A 25385-nucleotide genomic window follows, 5' to 3' on the forward strand; every position below is an offset into this window, starting at 1 on the left:
CCTAAGTACTTTATATTTTTGATACTATTTTAAATGGAGTTGTATTTTTGATCTCTGTCTCCTCAACTTCGTTATTTGTATAGAGAAATGCTACTGTCTTTTGTGTATTGACTTTGTAGCCAGCCACTTTACTGTATTGGTTAATTGTTTCTAGGAGCTTTACTGTGGACTCTTTAGGGTTTTCGATGAATATCATCATATCGTCTGCTAAAAGAGATAGTTTGAGTTCCTCTTTCCCAATTTGGATTTCTTTGATTCCCGTCTCTTGCCAGATTGCTATTGCTAGGACTTCTAAGTTTATATTGAATAAGAGTGGGGAGAGTGGACAGCCTTGCCTAGTTCCTGACCTTAATGGTAATGCTTTCAGTTTTTCACTGTTAAGGATAATGTTGGCTGTGGGCTTTTCATAGATAGCTGTAACTGTTTTGAGGAAGGTTCCTTCTAGCCCTATTTTGCTGAGTGTTTTCAGCATGAATGGGTGTTGGATTTTGTCAAACGCCTTCTCTGCATCAATTGATATGATCGTGTGGTTTTGTCTTTCTTATTATTGATATGGAGTATGATGTTGATTGATTTGCATATGTTGAACCATCCTTGCATCCCTGGGATAAAACCCACTTGGTCATGATGTATAATCTTTTTGATATAGTGCTGCATTCAGTTAGCTAAAATTTTGTAAAGTATTTTTGCATTTATGTTCATTAGTTAGATTGGTCTGTAGTTTTCTTTCTTGGGGGTGTCCCTGCCATCTTTGGGAATGAATGTGGTATTAGCCTCATATAAGGAGTTGGGGAGGATTTCTGTCTTTTCAATGGTTTGAAAGAGTATGGCTAAAATTTTATCTGGACTGATGAAAGACAAGAATTTGTACATTCAGGAAGTATTATGAGTGTTAAGTGGGATATATTGCACATGTGCATTTGCAGGTACACATGCTATATGTAATATAGTAAAAATTGTATACTAGGAATGTAAATAGTTTAAAAATACTGAAGTAACACACTAAAATAAAAATAAAGTTAATAATAGACTTTCTCTTTAGCATATATAAATATAATTTAAGAATGAAGGAATAATATAGGCATGTTTCTAAAACTTTCAGCCTGAGATTCACTTCTTTACATTTTTATTTATTTTTTTAATTTTTTTATTGAGAAGAATGTGAATTACAAGTCTTTCTCAATTGTATTTCAGACACATAGTGACAGTGAATTAGGGACATACACTCATGATTATAAATAGTTTACTTTAGAAATATCAGCTAAATAAATATCAACATAGGGAGTGACTAAGTCAGATCAAGAAAGGAAAGATAAAAGTCAATTTAAGGCATGTTTATAAGAAGATTTTTGCTGTGGGCAATTTTTGGCAAATAGGAATCAGTCTCTTTGGGCCATTCAATTCTTGATACTTCTGGTCTTCAGCACCTAAATTATAAAAAAAATGTTTGTCAGGCAAAGAGTTTTTGTAAGAATGTATTTGGGAATTGTGATTGTTAAGTGAGGGAATGTATAGAACAATGGTATCTTACAAATTTAAACCAGCATCTAAATAAAAAGGACATAAATAAATATTAAATTTTAATACAAAATTTAAATACACACATATAATAAAAATGAACTCAGAATACTAAAAACATTTGTTATGACATCTGAATATATAAACATTTTGGTATGTAAATTCTTTTATAGTTAATTATAACATGTTGACATAAAAACAAGTATTTTCTCTTTGTATCTGCTCATTTCTATCTCTCTCTTCCTCCTTGAAAGTTTACAGTACTTTATAATTTGCTGTGTTCCAAAACCTTTTCTTCTCCCCTAACCAAAAATTCTTAATGTGGAAAATAACTTTATGGAAAGAGTTGGAAATTATGACTACAAATAAGGACAAGAAAAAATGTTTTAATGGTAGAGACATAGAGAATAATATGTAATGCTCCTAATTCAAAGCTTCATATTTGACTTTAAGTATTTTTTGTTGACAGAAATCTCAAAGGAGGAGGTGCCTAATTTGGGTTTTATTCCAGTGTCATCAGAGGTGATTGATAGCTTTGTTGGAGACATATTGAAAGAATTTCCTTTCCTGAAGAGGTACATCTTAAATATCCTCAGTAAATACTTGGATAAAATGTGTTAATTACTCATTAAAGGTTTAAGATGCTTTGAACTACAATAGTCACATACAGTATATTGAATTTAATACATGTTTGAAATATTTAATAGAATTAATATTAAATTATCAATATTCTTTTGATCATTACTAGGTGAAAATTAGCATGTTTCAATCATAAATATAATACCTTCAGATACCTTTTTAATTTTCTTTTTGAGCCACACTAGGAATTGCTCAAGGGTTACTTACTCCTTCCTGGCTATGAACTCAGAAATAGCTCCTGGCTTCGGGGACCATACAGGATGCCAGAGGATCAAACTATGGTCAGTCCTAGGTTAGCGCATGCAAGGCAGATGCCCTACCACTTGTGCCACCGCTCTGGCCCAGGATACATATTTTTTAATTTTTCATATCTTTAAACACCTTGATTACAAACATGATTGTAGTTGAGTTTCAGTCATTTAAAGAACACCCCCCTTCACCAGTGCAACATTGGCATAACCAATGTCCCAAATCTCCATCCTCCCCAGCCCACTCCTGCCTGTGCTCTAAACAGGCTTTCTGCTTCCCTCATTCATTCACATTGTTATGGTAGTTCTCAATGTAGTTATTTCTCTAACTGCACTCATCACTCTTTGTGTTGAGCTACATGTAGTGGGCTGGAACTTCTAGCCATTCTCTCTTTTGTCTCTGAAAATTATTGCAAGAATTTCTTTTATTTTTTCTTAAAATCCATAGATGAGTGAGACCATTCTGCATCTATCACTCTCTCTATGACTTATTTTATTCAGCATAATAGATTCCATGTACATCCATGTATAGGAAAATGTCATGACTTCATCTCTCCTGATGGCTGCATAATACTCCATTGTGTATGTACCACAGTTTCTTTAGCCATTCATCTGTTGAAGGGCATCTTGGTTGTTTCCAGAGTCTGGCTATAGTAAATAGCGCTGCAATGAATATAAGTGTGAGGAAGGGATTTTTGTATTGCATTTTTGTGTTCCTAGGGTATATTCCTAAAAGTGGATCATATTGTAGCTCAATTTCCAGTTTTTTGAGGAAACTCTATATCTCTTTCCATAAAGGTTGGAATAGACGGCATTCCCACCAGCAGTAAAAAAAGAGCTCCTTTCTCTCCACATCCCCACCAGCACTGCTTGTTCTCCTTCTTTGTGATGTGCACCAATCTCTGTGGCATAAGATGGTACCTCATAGTTGTTTTGATTTGCATCTTCCTGATGATTAGTGATGTGGAGCATTTTTTATGTGCCTTTTGGCCATTTGTATTTCTTCTTTGAGAAAGTGTCTTTTCATTTCTTCTTTCCATTTTTTTTTGATGGGATTAGATGTATTTTTCTTATAAAGTTCTGTCAGTGCCTTTTACATTTTGGATATTACCCCTTATCTGATGGGTATTGGGTGAATAATTTCTCCCACTTAGTGGGTGGCTCATATCCTGGGTACTGTTTCCTTTGAGGTGCAGAAGCTTCTGAGCTTGATATATTTCCATCTGTTTATCTCTGCTTCCACTTGTTTGGAGAGTGCAGTTTCCTCCTTGAAGATGCCTTTAGTGTCAATGTCATGGAGTGTTTTACCTACATGTTGTTTTATATAACTTATGGTTTCAGGTTTGATATCAATGTCTTTAATCCATTTGGATTTTACCTTCGTACATGATGTTACCTCGGGGACTAAGTTTGCTTTTTGCAAGTAGCTAGTTAGCTGTGCCAAGACCACTTGTTGAAGAGGCTTTCCCTGCTCCATTTAGGATTTCTTGCTCCTTTGTCAAAAATTAGGTGATTGTATGTCTGGGGAACATTCTCTGAGTATGCAAGCCTATTCCACTGATCTGAGTGTCTGTCTTTTTTTCAATACCATGCTGTTTTGATAAGTATTGCTTTGTAATACAGTTTAAAGTTGGGGAAAGCAATGCCTCCCATATACCTTTTCTGAAGGACTGCTTTAGCTATTCTAGGGTGTTTATTGTTCCAAATGAATTTCAGAAGTGTTTGATCCAATTTTTTGAAGAATGTCATGGGTATTTTTAGAAAGATTGCATTAAATCTGTAAAATGCTTTGGAGAGTATTGCCATTTTAATAATGTTAATCCTGCTAATCCATGAGCAAGTTATATGATTCCATTTCGTGTGTCCTCTCTTATTTCTTGGAGCAGGGTTTTATAGATTTATTTGTATAGGTTCTTTATGTCTTTGATCAAGTTGACTACAAGATATTTGAGTTTGTGTAGCACTAATTTGAATGGGTTTGTTTTATTAATGTCCATTTCTTCCCTCTCATTATTGGTGCATAAAAAGGCCATTGATTTCTGTGTATTCATTTTGTAGCCTGCCACATTGCTATATGAATCTATTGTTTTTAGAAGCTTTTTGGTAGAGTCTTTAGGGTTTTCTAACTAGAAACAGTGAGAGCTTGACTTCTTCCTTTTCTTTCTGGATTTCTTTGATATCTTTTTCTTGCATAATTGGTATAGCACATACTTCCAGTACTATGTTGAAGAGGAGTGGTGAGAGCGGACAGCCTTCTCTTGTAGCAGAATATAAAGGAAAGGCTTTTAGTTTTTCTTCACTGAGGATAATATTTGCCTTTGACTTGTGTTAGATGGCCTTAACTATATTGAGACAGGTTCCTTTCATTCCCATCTTGATGAGAGGATTTTTTTTTTATCAAGAATGGGTATTATACCTTATTAAATACTTCTCTGCGTCTATTGATATGACCATGTGAGTTTTGTTTTTCTTGTTGATGTTGTGTATTATGTTGATAGATTTACGGATGTTAAACCATCCTTGAATTCCTGGGATGAAACCTACTTGATCATAGTGAATGATCTTCTTGATGAGGCATTGGATCCTATTTGCCAGGATTTTGTTGAGGATCTTTACATCTGTGTTCATCAGGGATATTGGTCTGTAATTTTCTTTTTTGGCATCATCTCTATCGGTTTTAGGTATCAAGGTGATGTTGGCTTCATAAAAGCTGTTTGAAAGTGTACCCGTTTTATCAATTTCATGAAAGAGCCTGACCAGGATTGGTAGAGTTCCTCTTGAAAAGTTTGAAAGAATTCATTACTAAATCCATCTGGGCCTAGGCTTTACTTTTTGGGAAGACATTTGTTTACCATTTTAATTTCCTCAATAGTGGTGGGGGTATTTAGATATGCTATGTCCTCCTTACTCAACTGTGGAAGGGTCAGTTCTTCTAGGTTCTCATATTTAGTAACAGAGTTTCTTAAAGTAGTCTCTAATTACCCTTAGAATCTCTGAAATATCTGTAGTGATCTCCCCCTTTTCATTTCTAATACTGGTTATCAAGTTTCTCTCTCTCTTTCTTTGTGAGTGTTGCCAATGGTCTATCAATCTTGTTTTTTTTTCCCCCTCAAAAAAACAGCTTCTAATTTCATTGATCTTTCGGGTTGGTTTTGGGTTTCCACTTCATTGATTTCTGCTCTAAGCTTTGTTATTTCTTTCTGTTTCCCTATTTTTGTTTTCTTTTGTTGATCATTTTCTAATTTTATAAGCTGTGTCATTAAGCTGTTCAGATATGCCCCTTATTCCTTCCTGTTGTGTGCTTGCAAAGCTATAAATTTTCTTCTCAGCATCACTTTTTTGTGTCCCATAGATTCTGATTGTTTGCGTCTTCATTGTCATTTGTTTCCAGGAAAGTTTTGATTTCCTCTTTGATTTCATCTCGGACCCACTGGTTGTTCAGTATTAGGCTATTTAATTTCCAGTTGTTGAAGTACTTCTTCCGTGTCCCTTTGTAGTTCACATCTAATTTCAGAGCCTTGTGGTCAGCAAAGGTACACTGCAAAATTTCTATCCTCTTGATTTTTATGAAGGTATGCTTTATTTGCCACCATGTGGTCTATCCTAGAGAGTTACCCATGTACATTAGAGAAGAATTCATATCCAGGTTTCTGGGTATGGACTGTACTATATATATCTATTAGGCCTCTTTCTTCCATTTCTCTTTTCAGGGCTAGTATATTTTTGTTGGGTTTCAGTCTGGTTGTCTTATCAAGTGTTGACGGGGCTGTGTTGAGGTCTTCCACAATTATTGTGTTATTTTTTGATGTCCTCTTTCAAATTAGTCAATAATTGTATTAGATAATTTACTGGTCTCTCATTGAGTGCATATATGTTTAGTAGTGTGATTTCTTCCTGTTGCACATATATTTTGATTAGTATGAAGTGTCTATTTATGTCCCTTACAATTTTTCTGAGTCTAAATTTGGTGTCATCAGATATTAATATGGCCACCCCAGCTTTTTTAAGGATGTTGTTTGGACGATTATCCTACAGCCTTTGATTTTGAGTCTATGTTTGTTCTGACTATTCAGGTAGGCACCAGAAGGTTGGGTTCATCTTTTTGATCCGTTTAGCCATTCGTGTCTCTTAACTGTTGCATTTAATGTTGACATTGAGGCATATGATTGTCAATGGATTTAATGTCCTCTTGTGTATAAGTTTGGTGTGTTTGTTGGTCTGTTTTGTCTTAAAGTAGACCTTTGAGTTTTTCTTTTAAAGCTGGTTTTGCATCTGTGATGTTTCTGAGCTGTTGCTTATCTGTGAAGCTATGTATCCTTCCTTCAAAGCTGAATGTGAGTAGGACTGGGTGTAGTATTCTAGGTGAGGCATCCATTTCATTCAGTCTTGTCACAATATCCCACCACTGTCTTCTGACATTGAGTTTCTTGTGACATGTCTGCTGTAAGTCTTAAGATGCTCCTTTGAATGTAATTTCCCTTTTTGATTTTGCTGCTTTTAGTATTCTATCTCTATCTGTAGGATGCATTATTGTGACTAGGATGTGTCTTGGGGTGTTTTTCTTCAGGTCTCTTTTAGCTGGTACTCTTCGGTCATGAAGGAATCGACTGCATGCAGTCTTTAGCTCTGGGAGTTTCTTTGTGGTATCTTTGACAGTTGATCCTTCTTGGGGATCTCCTTCCTGGACCTTTGGGACTCTAATGATTCTTATGTTGTTTCTGTTGAGTTTTTTTTAAAGAATTCTATTTTTATCTTTTCACATTCCTTGAGTATTTATTCCATCGTCTGATCGTTTGCCTTACGGTTTTTTCCAATCTTTTCTGCTGTATGCATTTGATCTTCCAGTTCACTGATTATGTCCTCAGTTGCTTTTACCCTGCTGGAGAGGCTGTCCACTGAGTTTTTCAATTGAGCTACTGTGTTTTCAGATCTGTTATTTCAATTTGGAGTTTTCTGATTTCTGTCTTTTGTTCTGTTCAAATAGAGCTATGTTTTCTTTGATTTCCATGAGAATCTTCCATAATACTATTCTAAACTTCTTATCTGAGAGGTTGATCAAATGGTTGGTATTTTTTGGGTCATCAGAGCTATCATTTTTATTCTCTGTGTGTGTTGTTTGCCTGCAAGGTTTCTCCATTGTCGCACTTGTAGTGTGATTTTTTTTTCTGCATGTTGTGGTGGGGTTCATTAGTTAGAAAGAGTTCATGGCCACGAAGTGAAGTAGAGAGACTGCTCTTCTGAGGCCTCCAGGAGACAGTTTTTTGAGGGCCCTTCCTAGCCCTCTGAGGAGAGCTTCAGGAGATCAGAGAAGAGAAACATGCAAAGCCAACAGGTCCCTTCAGCTTCTCCCAGTTAGCAATCGCACAGCAGGGTGGACTTCTCCACAGACAGACTCTACTCTCTGCCTGCTTACCTGATCCCTGGTTTATACGCTGTCTTTCTTGGCCTTTTGGCCTACGTGGCTCCAGGAGACAGTTTTTGGGGGGCCCTTTCTAGCCCTCTGAGGAGAGCTTCAGGATATCAGAGAAGAGAAACATGCAAAGCTCAGAGTCCACTTTCTGCCTGAGTGCCTGATCTGAGTTATATATTTTAAATAAAAGAATAAATTGATATTTATTGATACTGATAGAGGCACAGACGTTCCTAATTTTTTTTTTAAAAAATGATGTTTGGATACCACCACTTATATTGTATTACATAAATAGGGAAGGTGGTTATGGCTTTTTAAACTATTGCAAAATAAAATCTTTGCTATGTTATATGAGTAGGCCTACAATTTATTCTATGCATGTGTTTGTGTTTGTCTCATAGTGATGATCCCATTGTAACATCGCTGGTGAAACAAAAGGAATTTGATGAATTGTTGCATTGGCATTCTGGTAAACCCCTTAGTGATGCTTATGACATGACAAAATGCACTTTTGAAGGTGAGTTCTATAATTCTGAAAAAGAAAATCAATTTTACTGTGTACCCTTTGTAGTAGAGAATTATTATGAATGAAATATTATGTTTATGAACAAAGTCTGAAATGTATTTAATATATGTCAGTAAAGAGGGTAAAGAAAGGAGTGGAGAAATAGTATAGAGTTAGAATATTTGATTTGCATGCAGCTGATCTGGGTTGATACTAGTATTTCATATGGTCCCCTAAATCCTGCCAAGAATGATCCTTGAATACAGAAAAATAAGTTCTGAGAATGATTGGATATTATTTATAAACAAATAAAACAAAATGATGGCAATGAATTTTCACATTTTCTGACCAGAGTTAAATAGAATGGTTAGTTTTTAAATGTCATAGAAAGCAAGCAAAAGTGTTAGTTCACAAAGGAAGATACACAAATATCTGTTAGATACTTAAAAATGTGCTTATAGTCTTTATATACCAATTAAGCAGTGCAAATGGAAACCAAGTTTCTGTTTCACATCCCTAAATATGGCCTATATCAATGTTAAACATAGGATTTATCTAAAATTCTGAAAACAGCAAGATAACTAACCTCTGATGAAAAATAAAAATAGAAAAGTATTTACATTAAGGACAAACTACAAAGAGCATAACTAATGAAGAATGATGAAAAATGTTCTATATCTTAACAGAAATGATATTTGCTCTAATGGATGCTTTTCTCAAATTTTACAAATTGATTTAACAAAATATGTTTCACTGGGTAGATTTTCTACCACTTCCAAAACAGTAATAGAATATAGTAGATTTATTTTGCATTGGTTTGGTCTGAAGTCATGTATGTCTAACATATCTCACATAAATATAAAAATATAAGAAATATTTTTCGAAAAAAGATAACAATATACTACACTAGATCTTATTGGACAAAAACATTCATGAATACATTTTTATTTTATTTGTTTTGGGGGCCACACATCCAGTGCTCTGGGCTTATCTCTGGTCTGCATTATGGGATCTCCTTGTGGTACTTGCAGATGCTGGGGATCAAATCCAGGTTGTCTGTGTGCAAGAGAAGCACCTAACTCTCTGTACTAACTCCTGACTTTTATAAATAAAAGAGTTTTTAAAAAATATACAAAGGATGGATTCAAGTAAAAAATGTTGAATATTAAAAGTTATAATTTAAGATATCTGTAGAACCCTTTATTTATAAAATCTTTATTTAAACACCATAATTACAAGCATGATTGTAGTTGGATTTCAGTCATAAACAGAACATCTCCCTTCACCAGTGCAAAATTTCAACCATCAATGCCCCCTCTTTCCCTCATCCTGCTCCCCTGCCTGTAGATAACACAGGAATTCTACTTCTCTCATTCATTAACGTTGTCATGCTAGTTGTTAGTGTAGTTATTTCTCTAACAGCATTCACCACTCTTTGTGGTGAGCTGCATACTGTGAGCTAGTCCTTCTGGCCTTTAACTCTATTGTCTCTGGGATTATTACAAAAAGTCTTCACTTTTTTAAAAAAAATCCGATAGATGAGTGAGACTATTCTGTGTCTATCTCTCTCCCTCTGACTTATTTCACTCAGCATAATAGATTCCATGTACATCCATGTATAGGAAAATGTCATGACTTCATCTCTCCTCATGGCTGCATAATACTCCATTGTGTATGTACCACAGTTTCTTTAGTCATTCTTTAGTCATTCTGTTGAAGGGCATCTTGGTTGTTTCCAGAGTCTGGCTATTGTAAATAGTGCGGTAATGAATATAGGTGTGAGGAAGGGAATTTTGTATTGTATTTTTGTGTTCCTAGGGTATAGCCCTAGGAGTGGTATAGCTAAAGCATATGGGAGCTCTATTTCCAGTTTATTGAGGAATCTCCATATCGTTTTCCATAAAGGCTGGACTAGATGGCATTCCTACCAGTAGTGAATACGAGTTACTTTCTCTCCACATCCCCACCAGCACTGCTTGTTCTCATTCTTTTTGATGTGCGCCAATCTCTGTGGTTTGAGATGGCGCCTCATAGTTTTTTTGATTTGCATTTCCCCAATGATTAGTGATGGTGGAGCATTTTTTCATGTGACTTTTGGCCATTTGTATTTCTTCTTTGACAAAGTGTTTATTTCTTCTCCCCATATTTTGATGGGATTAGATACATTTTTTCCTTATAAGGTTATGTCAGTGACTTGTATATTTTGGATATTAGCCTCTTATCTAATGGGTATTGGGTGGGTGGCTCTTGTATCCTAGGTAATATTTCTTTTGAAGTGCAGAATCTTCTCAGCTTAATATATTCCCATCTGTTTATGTTTGCTTTCACTTGCTTGGACAGTTCTGTTTCCTCCTTGAAGATGCCTTTACTCTCGGTGTCATGGAGTGTTTTACCTATGTGTTGTTCTATATACCTTATGGTTTCAGGTCTGCTATCAAGGTCTTTAATCCATTTGGATTTGACCTTTGTAAATGGTGTTAGCTGGGGGTCTGAGTTTGCTTTTGTGCAAGTGGCTAACCAGTTGTGCCAACACCATTTGTTGAAGAGGCTTTCCTTGCTTCATTTTGGATTTCTTACCTCTTTATCAAAGATAAATTGATTGTATGTCTTGGAACATTTTCTAAGTATTCAAGTCTATTTAATTGATATGAGGATCTGTCTTTATTCCAATACCATACTGTATGGATAGCTATTGCATTGTAATACAGTTTAAAATTGGGGAAAGTAATGCATCCCATATTGTTTTTCCCAAGCATTGCTTTAGCTATTCGTGGGTGTTTATTGTTCCAAATGAATTTTAGAAGTGTTTGATCCACTTCTTTGAAGAATGTCATGGGTATGTTTAGAGAGATTGCACTAAATCTATACAATGCATTGGGGAGTATTGCTATTTTAATGATCTTAATATTGCCAATATATGAGTAGGCATATTTTTCCATATCCACATGTTCTTTCTTATTTCTTGAAGCAGGCTTTTGTAGTTTACTTTGTATAAGTCCTTCATGTCTTTAGTCAAGTTGACTGCAAGATATTTGAGTTTGTGTGACACTAATGTGAATGGGTTGTTTTCTTAATGTCCATTTCCTCTCTATCATTTTGTGTATAAAATGGCCATTGATTTTTGTGTGTTAATTTTGTAGCCTGACACTTTGATATATGAATCTATTGTTTCTAGAAGCTTTTGGTAGAGTCTTTAGGGTTTTTTAAGTAGAATATCATGTCATCTGCAAACAGTGAGAGCTTGACTTCTTCCTTTCCTATATGGATGCTCTTAAAATTTTTCTCTTGCCTAATTGCTATACCAAGTACTTTCAGGAGTGGTGAGAGGACAGCCTTGTCTTGTACCAGCATTTAGAGGAAATGCTTTTAGTTTTTCTCCATTGAGGATAAATAATATTTACCATTGGTTTGGTGGTATACATTGAGAAAAGTTCCTTTCATTCCCATCTTAATGAGAGTTTTTATCAAGAATGGGTGTTGGACCTTGTTGAATGCTTTCTCTACATCTATTGAAATGATCTTGTGATTTTTATTTTTATTTTTGTTGATATGGTGTATCATGTTGATTGATTTATGGATGTTAAATCATTATTGCATTTCTGGAATGAAACTACTTGTTCATAGTAAATGACCTTCTTGATGAGGCATTGAATCCTATTTGCCAGGATTTTGTTGAGGATCTTTGCATCTGTGTTCATCAGGGATATTGGTCTGTAATTTTCTTTTTTGGAAGCATATCTTTCTGGTTTCGTTATCAAGGTGATGTTGGCTTCATAAAAACTATTTGGAAATGTTTTTGTTTTTTCAATTTCATGAAAGAGCCTGGCAAGGATTAGTAGTAGTTTCTCTTGAAAGGTTTGAAAGAATTCATTAGTAAATCCATTTGGGCCTGGGCTTTATTCTGGGGCAGACATTTGTTTATCATTTTAATTTCCTCAATAGCATGAGAGTGTTTAGATATGCTACATCCTCCTTATTCAACCGTGGAAGCTTATAAGAGTCCAAGAACTTGTACATTTTTGCCAGGTTCTCATGTTTCTTGTAATAGAATTTCTCAAAGTGGTCTCTGATTACCCTGTGAATCTCTGCAATGTCTGTAGCGATCACTTCCTTTTCATTTCTAATACAGTTTGTAGTGTTACAACCCTTAGGATGGCCTTGGATGGTGGAGATGGAGGCCTTTGTCCTTAGGCCCCTGCCACGTGGCTCCATCCCCTATTAACTGGCATGTCATTCTCTTCAGGTGGTCGTGGAGGGTATTGAACTCAATCACAGGCATGCTTCCAGAGAGATAACATCTTTATTGCCCTGGCCAACAGATGTGGCTGCTAACCATTTACACATGCTATCCTTATCTTGCCCTGCATCTTACTTCTTTTATCCATGTCACCTCCAACTTCCATTCTGGCAAAAGACCAAAAGCCAAAAGCCCTAATTCCCGGGGTCAAAGGCCTTATATAACCTCCCCAATACCACTCCCTGGAATGGGAGGGGTCTTGCAGGTAATGTTATACGTAATATCCGGTTCCCTAGGTCCCTCCCAGGAATGGGCGGGTCTCAGGTAGATACACCTAAATTCAGGGTGGAGTTACACAGTTTATCAAGTTTCTCTCTGTGAGTTTGGCCAACCATCTAGCAATCTCATTTATTTTTTTTCAAAGAACCAACTTCTGCTTTTGTTGATCTTTTGGATTCTTTTTTGGGTTTCCATTTCATTGATTTCTGCTCTAAGCTTTATTATTTCCTTCTGTCTACTGATTTTTGTTTCCCTTTGTTGATCATTTTCTAATTTTATAAGCTGTGTGATTAAGCAATTCAGGTAGGGTCCTGATGTGTACTCTCAAAAGTATAACATTTCCTCTCAGTACTGCTTTATCTGTGTCCCATAGATTCTGATAGTTTGTGTCTTCACTGTAATTTGTTTTCAGGAAAGTTTTGATTTCCTCTTTGATTTTATCTCTGACCCACTGGTTCTTTAGTAGTAGGCTGTTTAATTTCAGGTGTTAACGTTTTTCTTTTGTGTTCCTTTGTAGTTCACATCTAATTTCATGGCCTTGTGATCAGTGAATGTAGATTGCAAAATTTCTATCCTCTTAATTTTATGGAGGTATGCTTTATGTGCCACCATGAGGTCTATCCTGAAGAATGACCCATGTACGTTGGAGATGAATGTGTACCCAGGTTTCTGGAAATGGAGTGTCCTACTTATAACTACTAGGACTCTTTCTTTCATTTCTCTTTTCAGGACTAGTATATTTTTGTTGGGTTTTAGTCTGGTTGACCTATTAAGTGGTGACAGGGCAGTGCTGAGGTCTCCCACAATTATTGTGTTATTATTATATTCTCTTTCAAATTTGACAAAAATTGTATTAGATATTTTGCTGGTTTCTCATTGGGTGCATATATGTTTATTAATGCAATTTCTTCCTATTGCACATATCTATTAATTAATACAAAGTGCCCATCTTTGTCCCTTACAACTTTTTTGAGTCTAATGTTTGTGTTGCCTAATATTAATATGGCCACTCCAGCTTTTTTAAGTGTTTTGTTTGCTCGGATGATTTTCCTCCAGTCTTTGATTTTGATCTGTGTTTGTTCAGACTATTTGGGTGTGTTTCTTGTAGGCAGCAGAAGGTTGGTTTCATCTTTTTGATCCATTTAGCCATCTGCGTCTCTTATCTGGTGCATTTAGTCCATTGATGTTGAAGGAGATGATTGTCATTGGATTTAATGTCATCTTGTGTATAAGTTTGGTGTGTCTGTTGGTCTGTCTTGTCTTAAAGTTGACCTTTCAGCTATTCTTTCAAGGCTGGTTTTGCATCTGTAAAGTATCTGAGCTGTTGTTTATTCGTGAAGCTATGTATCCTTCCTTCAAATTGAATATGAGTAGGGCTGGGTGCAGTATTCTAGGTGAAGCCTCCATTTTATTCAGTTTAGTCGCAATATTCCACCACTGTCTTCTGGCCTTAAGAGTTTCATGTGACATGTCTGATGTAAATCTTAAGGATGCTCTTTTATATGTAATTTCCCTTTTTTGATCTTTCTGCTTTCAGAATTCTCTCTCTATCTGTGGGATTCATCACTGTGACTAGGATGGTCTTGGGATGCTTTTCTTTGGGACTCTTTTAGCTGGTAATCTTCAGGAATGCAGAATTTGGTTGCATGCAGTCTTTAGCTCTGGAATTTTCTCTGTGATGATGTATTTGCCTTTGATTCTTCCTGGGGATTTTTTCCTGGGCCTCTGGGACTACAATGATACTTATGTTGTTTCTGTTGAGTTTATAAATGTCTTCTATTTTCATCAGTTCACATTCTTTGAGTAAAGTTTTTTATCGTCTGATCATTTGCCTTAAGGTTCTTTTCCAATCTCTTCTGCTTTCCAGAGTTGTTCTGCATCTCATCTTCCAGTTCAGTGATTTTGTCCTCAGCTGCTTTTACCCTGGGTAGTTTTTCCATTGGCATTTCCAGTTCAAACTATCGTGTTTTTCAAATCTGTTATTTTAGTTTGGAGTTTTCTGATTTCTATCTTTGTGTTTTGTTCAGCTTGATCTATGCTTTTTTTGATTCCTATGAGGATTCTCCTTATTTCTATTTAAACTCCTTAACTGAGAGATTAATTAGGTGGCTGGTATGTTTTGGGTCATTAGAGCTATCATCTTTGATCTCTGTGCAAGATGTTTGCCTATAGGGTTTCCCCATTATCATGCTGCAGTGTGATTTTTTTCTACATGTTATGGTGAGGTTCATTAGGTAGAAAGAAGGCACATCCATGAAGCAAAGCTGCATTTTTCTTGACCTTCTTAGGAAAGTTTCAGGATACAGAAGAGAAGGAAATATAGAAGGCAACAAAGATCCTTTCAGTCTTTCTCCCTGTTGCTACATACACAGTAGGGGCCAGACACCTTCTGCCAACATAGACAAAGCAAGAAAGTTCCTGTCTGTGGTGGCGCCCATAGCAGACAGTTTTTGCTAAGTCTGTCTTGGCCTTTTCAGGAGAGTTTCAGGAGACAGAAGAGAAGAGTAATCGGTGAAGGCAGCAGAAATCCTTTCAGTCTTTCTCCCTGTTGCTATGCACACAGCAGAGGCCAAACACCTCTCGCCTCACAGACAAAGTAAGAGGGTACCTGTCTGTTGTGGCACCTCTAGAAGACAGTTTTCGCTGGGTTTTTCTTGGCCTCCTCAGGAGAGTTTCAGGAGACAAAAGAGAAGAGAATTAGGCATAGCAACAGAGATCCTTTCAGTCTCTCCAGCTATACATTTCTTGAAGTCAAATATACTAAGACCAGAATTGACCTATATATTTTCAGCTGCATTTAGGGTGCTAGTTGAGCTAACCATCTTCTGGAAATGAAAGGAACCTTTCTCAATATAGTTAAAGCCATCTACCACAAGCCAGTGGCAAATATTATCCTCAATGGAGAAAAACTAAAAGCTTTCCCTCTAAATTCTGGCACAAGCAAGGCTGTCCTCTCTCACTACTCCTATTCAACATAGCACTGGAAGTCCTTGCTATAGCGATTAGGCAAGAAAAAGATATCAAGGGAATCTAGATAGGAAAGGAAGAAGTCAAGCTCTCACTGTTTGCAGATGACATGATACTCTACTTAGAAAACCTTAAAGACTCTACCAAAAATAGCTTCTAGAAACAAGAGACTCATATAGCAAGGTGGTAGGCTACAAAATTAACATATAAAAATAAATGGCCTTTATATACTTGAATAATAATAGAAAGAAATGGACATTAAGAAAACAACCCCATTCAAATTAATGACACACAAGCTCAAATATCTTGGAGTCAACTTGTGTAAAGATGTGAAGGACCTATGTAAAGAAAACTTAAAACTCTGCTCCAAAAAATAAGAGAGGACACACGGAAATGGAAACACATACCTTACACATTGATTGGCAGGATTAACATTAAACTGGCAATACTCCCCAAAGCATTGTACAGATTTAATGTGATCCCTCTAAACATACCCATGACATTCTTCAAAGAAGTGGATCAAACACTTCTGAAATTTATTTGGAACAATAAACACCCTCGAATAGCTAAAGCAATCATTGGGACAAAGAATATGAGAGGCATAGCTTTCCCCAACTTTAAACTGTATTATAAAGCAATAATTATCAAATCAGCATGGTACTGGAATAAAGACAGACCCTCAGATCAGTGGAATAGGCTTGAATACTCAGAGAATGTTCCCCAGACATACAATCACCTAATTTTTGATAAAGGGTCAAGAAATCCTAAATGGAGGAAAGAAAACCTCTTTAACAAGTGGTTTTGGCATAACTGGCTAGCCACTTGCAAAAAATTGAACTTAGATCCCCAAGCTAATATATCATGTACGAAGGTAAAATCCAAATGGATTAAAGACCTCAATGTCAGACCTGATACTGTAAGGTATATAAAAGAGCACATATGTAAAACACTTCATGACATTAAGAGTAAAGGCATCTCCAAGGAGGAAACTGCACTTTCCAAACAAGTGAAAGGAGAGATTAGCAGATGGGAATATATTAAGCTGAGAAGCTTCTGCACTTCGAAGGAAATAGTGCCCAGGATACAAGAGCCACCCACTGAGTGGGAGAAACTACTCACCCAATACCCATCAGATAAGGGGCTAATATCCAAAATATACAAGGTACTGACAGAACTTTACAAGAAAAAAACTTCTAGTCCCATCAAAAAATGGGGAGAAGAAATAAACAGACACTTTGATAAAGAAGAAATACAAATGGCCAAAAGGCACATGAAAAAAATGTTCCACATCACTAATCATCAGGAAGATGCAAATCAAAACAACTATGAGGTACCACCTCACACCCCAGAGATTGGCACACATCACAGAGAATGAGAACAAGCAGTGTTGGTGGGGATGTGGAGAGAAAGGAACTCTTATCCACTGCTGGTGGGAATGCCATCTAGTTCAACCTTTATGGAAAACAATATGGAGATTCTTCCAAAAACTGGAAATTAGTTTCCCATATGTTTCAGCTATACCACTTCTAGGAATGTACCCTAGGAACACAAAAACACAATACAAAATTCCCTTCCTTACACCTATATTCATTGCAGCACTATTTACCACAGCAAGACTCTGGAAACAACCAAGATGCCCTTCAACAGATGAATGGCTAAAGAAACAGTGGTACATACACAATGGAGTATTATGCAGCCATCAGGAGAGATAAAGTCATGAAATTTTCCTATACATGGATGTAAATGGAATTTATTATTATAAGTGAAATAAGTCAGAGAGAGAGAAAGACGCAGTATAGTCTCACTCATCTGTGGGTTTTAAGAACAATGAAAGACATTCTTGCAATAATTTTCAGAAACAAAAGAGAGGAATGCTGGAAGTTACAGCCTACTTCATGAATCTCACCACAAAGAGTGATGAGTTTAGTTTGAGAAATAACTACATTGCGAACTATCCTAACAAGGAGAATGTATGAGGGAAATAGAAAGCCTGTCTAGAGTACAGGCGGGGGCAGGTTGGGGAGGAGGGATATTTGGGACATTGGTGGTGGGAATGCTGCACTGGTGATGGGGGGGTATCATCTTTCATGACCTAAACCCAACCACAATAATGTTTGTAACCAAGGTGCTTAAATAAAATATGATTAAAAAAAAAAGAAATGCCATCTTTTTAATTTGCCTTCATGCCCAGAGTGGTTGGAATTGTGAAAGATCTATAAACCAGGAATAGAGATATAGAGAGATTTAAAATCGGGATATTTTCTTTATTTCCTTCTGTCAATCTCCCCTATCTATGCCTTCCTTCTTTTGACTTGACAAAAATGTTTCAGAAGATTCTCAGAGTACATATAAGTAAAATGTTCATGTACAATACTTCGAAGATTGCTAAGAACTTTTAATATTCTTCAAAACTGAATAGATTAATTTGAATCCAGGGGTCGGGGCCTTTTTGTGTGTGTCAAGGGCTATTTGGGTATTTATCACATCATTTGTAAACTATACAATATCAGCATTTCTGCCCCAGAAAACCTATGAGAAACTTATGGATTCATCTTACCATAAACCAGGGTCTGACCCCTTGATTTTATGAACTTTATATGGCTTGTGGACCTAACCTGATGTTTCCCACTGCTACTTTAGATGATCACTTATTAGCATTTAAAGGGGTTTGCTTTAATGCATGTATATATTTAAACATTGAAAAACTAACTTAGTCATTCCTTTTATGTGAATATTATAATTTTCTTTGGGCATGATTGTGAAGGCTAACTGTGGGGCTGGATTTCTTTATCATAGTAAAGTTTTTCTCAGCTATGAAACTCTTGCCCAAAATAAGAATGATTAATTTAATTTAAAAATTTGTTAATTTCTTATTGCTTTACAATAGATTTCTTGACTTTAGTGCCACACCTTTATATGTATAAGTCTCATCACATTTACTATCAAATTTAGAGAGCTATTATATATCAAAATAATTTTATCATACATTTTCCTGTCCCTCTAGTAATGACCATGTTTCTTTTTCCCCACAGTGCCTGATTGTTTTTTACTGTTTACCATACCAGTTCATATGCTTTAATTACTTATATTGTTCATATAAGTGGAAACTTTTGGTAGTTGGTTTATATTTTCTTTTTTTTTCTTCTTTTTTTTTTTTGATTTTTGGGCCACACCCGGTAATGCTCAGGGGTTACTCCTGGCTATGTGCTCAGAAGTTGCTCCTGGCTTGGGGGACCATATGGGACACAGGGGGATCGAACCGGGGTCCGTCCAAGGCTAGTGCAGGCAAGGCAGGCACCTTACCTTTAGCGCCACTGCCCGGCCCCTTATATTTTCAATTTAATTCACTTAACACAGTGGTTGGGAAGCTGAGGCTAACGAGCCACATGCAGCTTTTTACACTTTTTAGTGCAGCTCTTCTGTGTGCTGGACGGCCTTTCCAGGAGTCAGGCAGGACTCTGCTCCTAGCCTCTGTCAGTGCGCACCCTGTGTGCAGCCCCGGCAGCCGGCTCCACACAGCTCCAGTTGGGTCATGTGGTATGGGGGGGATGTGGTATGGGAGGGCGTGATTTTCTGTGTGGCGCTGCAGCGTTGAGGCAGCATCCTCTCTCTGCTGCCCTCAGTTTTAAAAATGTGGCTCTAAAAATAAATTACAATCGTGGTTTTGGCAAGATTTGGCTCAGTTGAAAAAAAAAAGGATGCCCACCACTGAATTAAAGTAATTATCTCAAATTATATACATTTTTTTTTTTGTGAAAGCCTTTCTAACATTTTTTTAACATCTTTTTAACTTAGTAGTAGTCCACCGTATATGTCTATTATATATCCTCAACTTCTTCGTTTAGCTGTCTGTCTACAGGCATATTGATTTATTTCCTATTTTGGCTTTTGTGGATAATGTTATTAAGAACTGAGGGATGGGGGCCGGAGTGGTGGAGCAGCAGTAGGGTGGGCATTTGCCTTGCACACAGCTGATCTAGGATGGACCTCGCTTCCATCCCCCAATGTCCCTCGCTTCCATCCCCCGATGTCTCATATGGTCCCCCAAGCCACGAACGATTTCTGAGTGCATAGCCAGAAGTAACCCCTGAGCATCACTGGGTGTGGCCCTCAAACAAAAACAAAACAGTACAAAAACAAAACAAAACAAAACAAAACACGAGAACTGAGGCGTGAAAATATTCTTTGGAATTATTTTCATATTCTTTGAGTAACTGCATATGCATGTTATTGCTTACTCATATGGTATTTTCATTTTAATTTTTTAGGAATTACTTTTCAGTGAATTTACAGTTTGCAATCCAGTTTACATTACACTATTAAGTCTTTTTCTCCAGACTTTAGGCTTGTTTCTAGTTTTTTGATGGAAACCACTTCAAGTTATGAATTTCCCTATCCAGTGATACAAAACGTCCAAATCTGTTGTTGTCTGCTTCTATTTTTGAAACATTCCTAATATACATGATGAAGACAATACCCCAAATATTATATTTTGCAGTATTCTTATATTTGTTTTTAATAGTAATACAAGTAAAGAATATTTTGTCACATAGTGAGGTATGAAATTATTCTATTAGCCAAGAAAAGCAAGGGCTAAAATGATTTTTTAGTAGCTTAATTTTTTGTTTTACACTAAAAAGTAGTGTATATATGTCAGTGATGGACATAGGGAATCAGTGAGAATACTATTGAAAAATGTGATAGTATCACATATTCTTCTCTTTTTCAGAAAAATATAAAGATCCTGAACTTCTTAGAGGCTATCAAAAATACAATGTATTTCAGCGATTTTATGGAAATTCCTTAGAATCTGTTTCTTCAAAACACATTGTAACTGAAACTACCAAGACAAAGAATTTTGGGGCACCCAAGAGCAAAAAGGCACATGTAGGTTCTATAAATTCTTTCATAATATTTTACTTTAATGTGATGTTTATTCAATCCCATTGATAGTTTCTATGCTGTATATTTTCCTTTTATATATGGGTAAATTTTATTTTAATTACTTGCTAAGAATGCCTAATTTCCAGATAAAATGATAAATAGGGTCATTGTTACGTAATGCAATGCTGTATGTAATAGTTATCTTTAAGATTTTTACCTAAATTATAAATATTTTCACAGTATGCAATTATTAAGTTACTACTATCTTTATTGGGTGGAAAGTTAGAACTATTCTTTTTCTTTTTTCTTTTCTTTCTTTCTTTCTTTCTTTCTTTCTTTCTTTCTTTCTTTCTTTCTTTCTTTCTTTCTTTCTTTCTTTCTTTCTTTCTTTCTTTCTTTCTTTCTTTCTTTCTCTCTCTCTCTTTCTCTCTTTCTTTCTTTCTTTCTTTCTTTCTTTCTTTCTTTCTTTCTTTCTTTCTTTCTTTCTTTCTTTCTTTCTTTCTTTCTTTCTTTCTTTCTTTCTTTCTTTCTTTCTTTCTTTCTTTCTTTCTTTCTTTCTTTCTTTCTTTCTTCCTTCCTTCCTTCCTTCCTTCCTTCCTTCCTTCCTTCCTTCCTTCCTTCCTTCCTTCCTTCCTTCCTTCCTTCCTTCCTTCCTTCCTTCCTTCTTTCTTTCTTTCTTTCTTTCTTTTTCTTTTTCTTTTTTTTTGGTTTATGGGCCACACCTGGTGATCCTCAGGGGTTACTCCTGGCTATGCCCTCAGAAATCGCTCCTTCCTGGCTTGGAGGACCATCTGGGACGATGGGGAACTGAACCCCGGTCCATCCTAGGCTAGCACAGGCAAGGCAGAACCCTTTCCGCTTGTGCCAATACTCCGGCTCCATGAACTATTCATTTTCTAATTACCTGCAGTCAAGTTGAAAAAAATGCAGCAAAAATGTCTTAGTATGATGGTTTTTTAAAATTAATTGCTTTATTTAAGCATCATGGTGACAGAACTGTTCATTGTTGAATTTCATTAATAAAATGTACACCATCCTTCACCACCACACCCCTCCTGCCACTGAAGTCTCTTGTTTCCCATCCCCAACTTTCACTTGTCTCTAGGGTAGGCAATTTGCTTCTTTCTCTCACTGTCTTTCTCTTTTCTTTTTAACACTGTGGTTTGCATTATTGATAATGGAGGGGTGCCCTGCATGTCACTTTCTTCTTTTTTTTTCAGCACTGATTTTTTTTGTCCAGAGTGATCAGTTCCAATTTTCATTATCCTAGTAGACCCTTTTTTACCTACACTCACTGCTCTTTGTGACAAGCTTCCTATCCTGGCCCCAACCTCCCGACCCTTATCTCAATATTGTCTATAGATATTATTATCATACTATCTTGATTTTTTCTTATATCCCACAAATGAGTGAGATTATTCTATGTCTATTCCTTTCCCTCTGACTCATTTCATTCAACATAAGAATATCCATGGCCATCCATGTATAAGCAAATTTCATGACTTCATTTTTTCCTAATGGAAATAATAATATTCCACAATGACTTTAGCCACTCATCTGTTGTTGGGAACCTGGGTTGTTTCCAGATTCTGGCTATTTTAAATAGAGTTGTGATGAACATAATAGTGCAAAAGACATTTTTGTTTTGGATTTTTTGAGCTCCTGGAGTATATCCTTAGAAGCAGTATTGCTGGATCATATAGACACTCAATTTCTAGCTTACAGTATCATGCTTAATTTCATTGATAATGTTTAACTTGCTAGAGCACATCAGTTATATTTATATAGTCCATTGTGTCTACTTCTTTCTTCCACTTCCTTCATCAATCCTAATTTACTCAACAAATGAGAACTGAATGTTTCTTTGTGGGGCATATATAATTCTAGGACACACTCATATCTTTTTTCTTTTTTTTCTTGATTTTGGGCTACACCCAGTGATGTTCAGGGGTTACTCCTGGCTATGTGCTCAGAAATCACTCCAGGCTTGGGTACCATATAGGGTGCTGGGCGATGAAACCAAAGTCTGTCTTGCATCAGCCATGTACAAGGCAAACACCCTACTTCTGCACCATTGCTTCGGCCCAGACACACTCCCATCTTAAAAAAATTAATTTAGAGATGAGTTTATGATAAATAAAATCTCAATTACAGGTCATATAATAAGGGCTTCGTGAGTAAAATGACAGCATAGGAGGAACATATGACTTAGTCTTGAGAGAATTAGGGAAGGGACCATTAGCCCCAAATCTTGAAAGACAGTAGAGAGTATGGAGGTGACTGTAGAGAAATGGGAATTGTAAAACCAACTTTAGGAAGTATAGCAGGTACCAGTGTATGGATCCTTAAAAAACATGACTTTATGGTATTTATCTTATATTTTAATTCAAAAATATATTTATATCAGGGGTTGGAATGGTGGAGCAAGCAGTAAGGCATCTGCCTTGCCTGTGCTAACCTAGGATGGACTGTGGCTCAATCCCTCCGTGTCTCATATGGTCCCCCAAGCCAGGAGTAATTTCTGAATGCGTAACCAGAAGTAGCCCCTAAGTGGTTTTTGGGTTTGACCCAAAAACCAAAAAAATATACTGATATATATATATATATGTTTATATTATACAATTATGTTTATACCATAATTAGTTATACAGTAGGGGGTGAATGTCTGGATCTTACATATGAGAGGTATATATCACCTCTTGACCTCAACATTTATTCTTCTATTTATAGTGTACGTTATTCAGAAATTTAGAAATCATCTCTAGAGATTTATAATTATTGAATTGAACTCTCATAAGTTTTTAATTTATTAACTTGTAATGTTTTGAAATAAATAGTGAGGCTAAATTTATGCCTGACAAGAATGGGGTGGTGAGGAAAATAATCAGTATTCATTTTAAAACAGTTTCTTATTACTGACATGTCATCTTGCAATTTTTAAATCTTGTTTATGATTGTTTTGTTCTGTCTTGAGTAGGAGACCAAGGCTCAAATCATTGTTAGTGAGAATAAGAAGAAGTTATTTGCCAAGGAAGAACAAAAAGAAAAACAAAAATGGGATAATTTGTCAGCTTCTATTGAAGAGGGCATGAAGAAAAATTTAAACTCTGGGATAGAGATGCTGGAAGATTTTATGAAATCATGTAAAAGTAACTCAGTGAAATTTCAAGCAGAAATGTCAGGGTTGAATGCATGTTTCAAAGAATGGAAAGAACACTGTAAAGGGGAAGGTATATGTTTCTTTTTCTCTTGATAAGTTGAAGAATATATAATTTGTTTTTGAAACGGATTTTTCTTCTGTGTTTGGTTCCTATCTGGCAGTGCTCAGGACTTACACAAGGGCCATTCCAGGAGGGGCATAAGGGACCATATGTGATACTAAGGATAAAAACTGGGTCAGCCAATTGCAATGGACAAGAATGATACTCACTCTATTATCTCACTGGATCCTATTAAAATATGTAATAATAACAGATGTGAAGTTTTTTATAAACCTAGACAGATTTTTTAATTTTATTCTTGGAAAATTATTTTAGCTATTATTTTCTATATTTTATTAATAAACGATGAAAGAGATCTAAAAAATATATAGCAATATTATACAAACAATTACTTACAGAGCTGTGAACCCAACAAATAAAGTACATTACCAGGAAGAATCTGATGTTAAGCATTTATATTCAAAGTATAAATATTTGGTTTACAAACTATCATGTTTGCTAAGCATGCTGTGCTTTTTGAAAAGCTCTGGAAGCTTCCATGAGCTTTGCTCTGCAATTTCTCCAGCAGAAAAGAGGAGACTAGAAATGGAAGATAAAGGAGAAATAAGACAAGGCAGAGTCATGGAAATAGTTAATATATGAAATGATCAGGACCAGCCCACCAAACCAACAATTCTTCTGAGCAAAGATGTGTATCTCTCAATCTTGAATATTTCTACACGTGAATCCATTTAACTCATGATCATTGGAGGCTCTTTTTCCCTGATGTCATTCTGCTTATTTCAACCAGCTCAAGAAAAGCCCTCCTTTCACTGTGGATTCCATCATGGTGGGAGGAGTAAGACATAGCCTGCACATTTCTTTTTTGTTTTTTTTTTTTTTTTTTTTTTTTTGGGTCACACCCGGCTGTGCTCAGGGGTTACTCCTGGCTCTAGGCTTAGAAATCACTCCTGGCAAGCTCGGGGGACCATATGGGATGCCAAGATTCGAACCATAGTCCTTCTGCATGCAAGGCCAAGCAATCCCTCCATGCTATCTCTCTGACCCAGAGAGATCCCAGAGATCTCTCTGGCACATTTCTTTCCCATCAAGTTATGTGTTAGGATTTGTAGTTGGCTTCTCTGACAAAATTTAAAGAGTAGGTCACAATATAAAGAAAGAATGTTGCACTGTTTATGACTGAAACCCAACTACAGACATGCTTGTAATCATGGTGCTTAAATAAAGATGTATAATAATTAAAAAAACAAAATTGCTCTTCTAGATTAAAAAAAAAGAAGTTAATTTTATTCACTTAATAAAGTTCATATATAATTAGTGTAAAGCTACTGTGGCATCACCAGTATCATTTATAATATCACATAACCAAATGTATACAAATTCTACTCAATACCAGGAAAAAAGAAGGCAGGCAGGCAAAATATCCCATTACAGTTCTGTTTCCTTTTCATAAGAAGTTTTCTTAGACATGAAAAAA

The 25385-nt window shown here is 36.0% G+C and overlaps 1 protein-coding gene across 1 annotated transcript in view; it reads left to right on the plus strand.

Moving 5' to 3' along the window:
• The window catches only part of LOC126007198 (probable ATP-dependent RNA helicase DDX60), a 139540-nt gene that overhangs the window by 42373 nt on the left and 71782 nt on the right, over positions 1–25385 (plus strand). The window contains 4 exon segments of the mRNA XM_049772674.1: positions 1988–2093; positions 8217–8332; positions 20533–20690; positions 23665–23917. Coding sequence (XP_049628631.1) covers positions 1988–2093; positions 8217–8332; positions 20533–20690; positions 23665–23917 — 633 coding nt within the window.

The sequence above is a fragment of the Suncus etruscus genome, chromosome 4 (genome assembly GCF_024139225.1).
Source record: "Suncus etruscus isolate mSunEtr1 chromosome 4, mSunEtr1.pri.cur, whole genome shotgun sequence".
NCBI classification, from domain to species: domain Eukaryota; kingdom Metazoa; phylum Chordata; class Mammalia; order Eulipotyphla; family Soricidae; genus Suncus; species Suncus etruscus.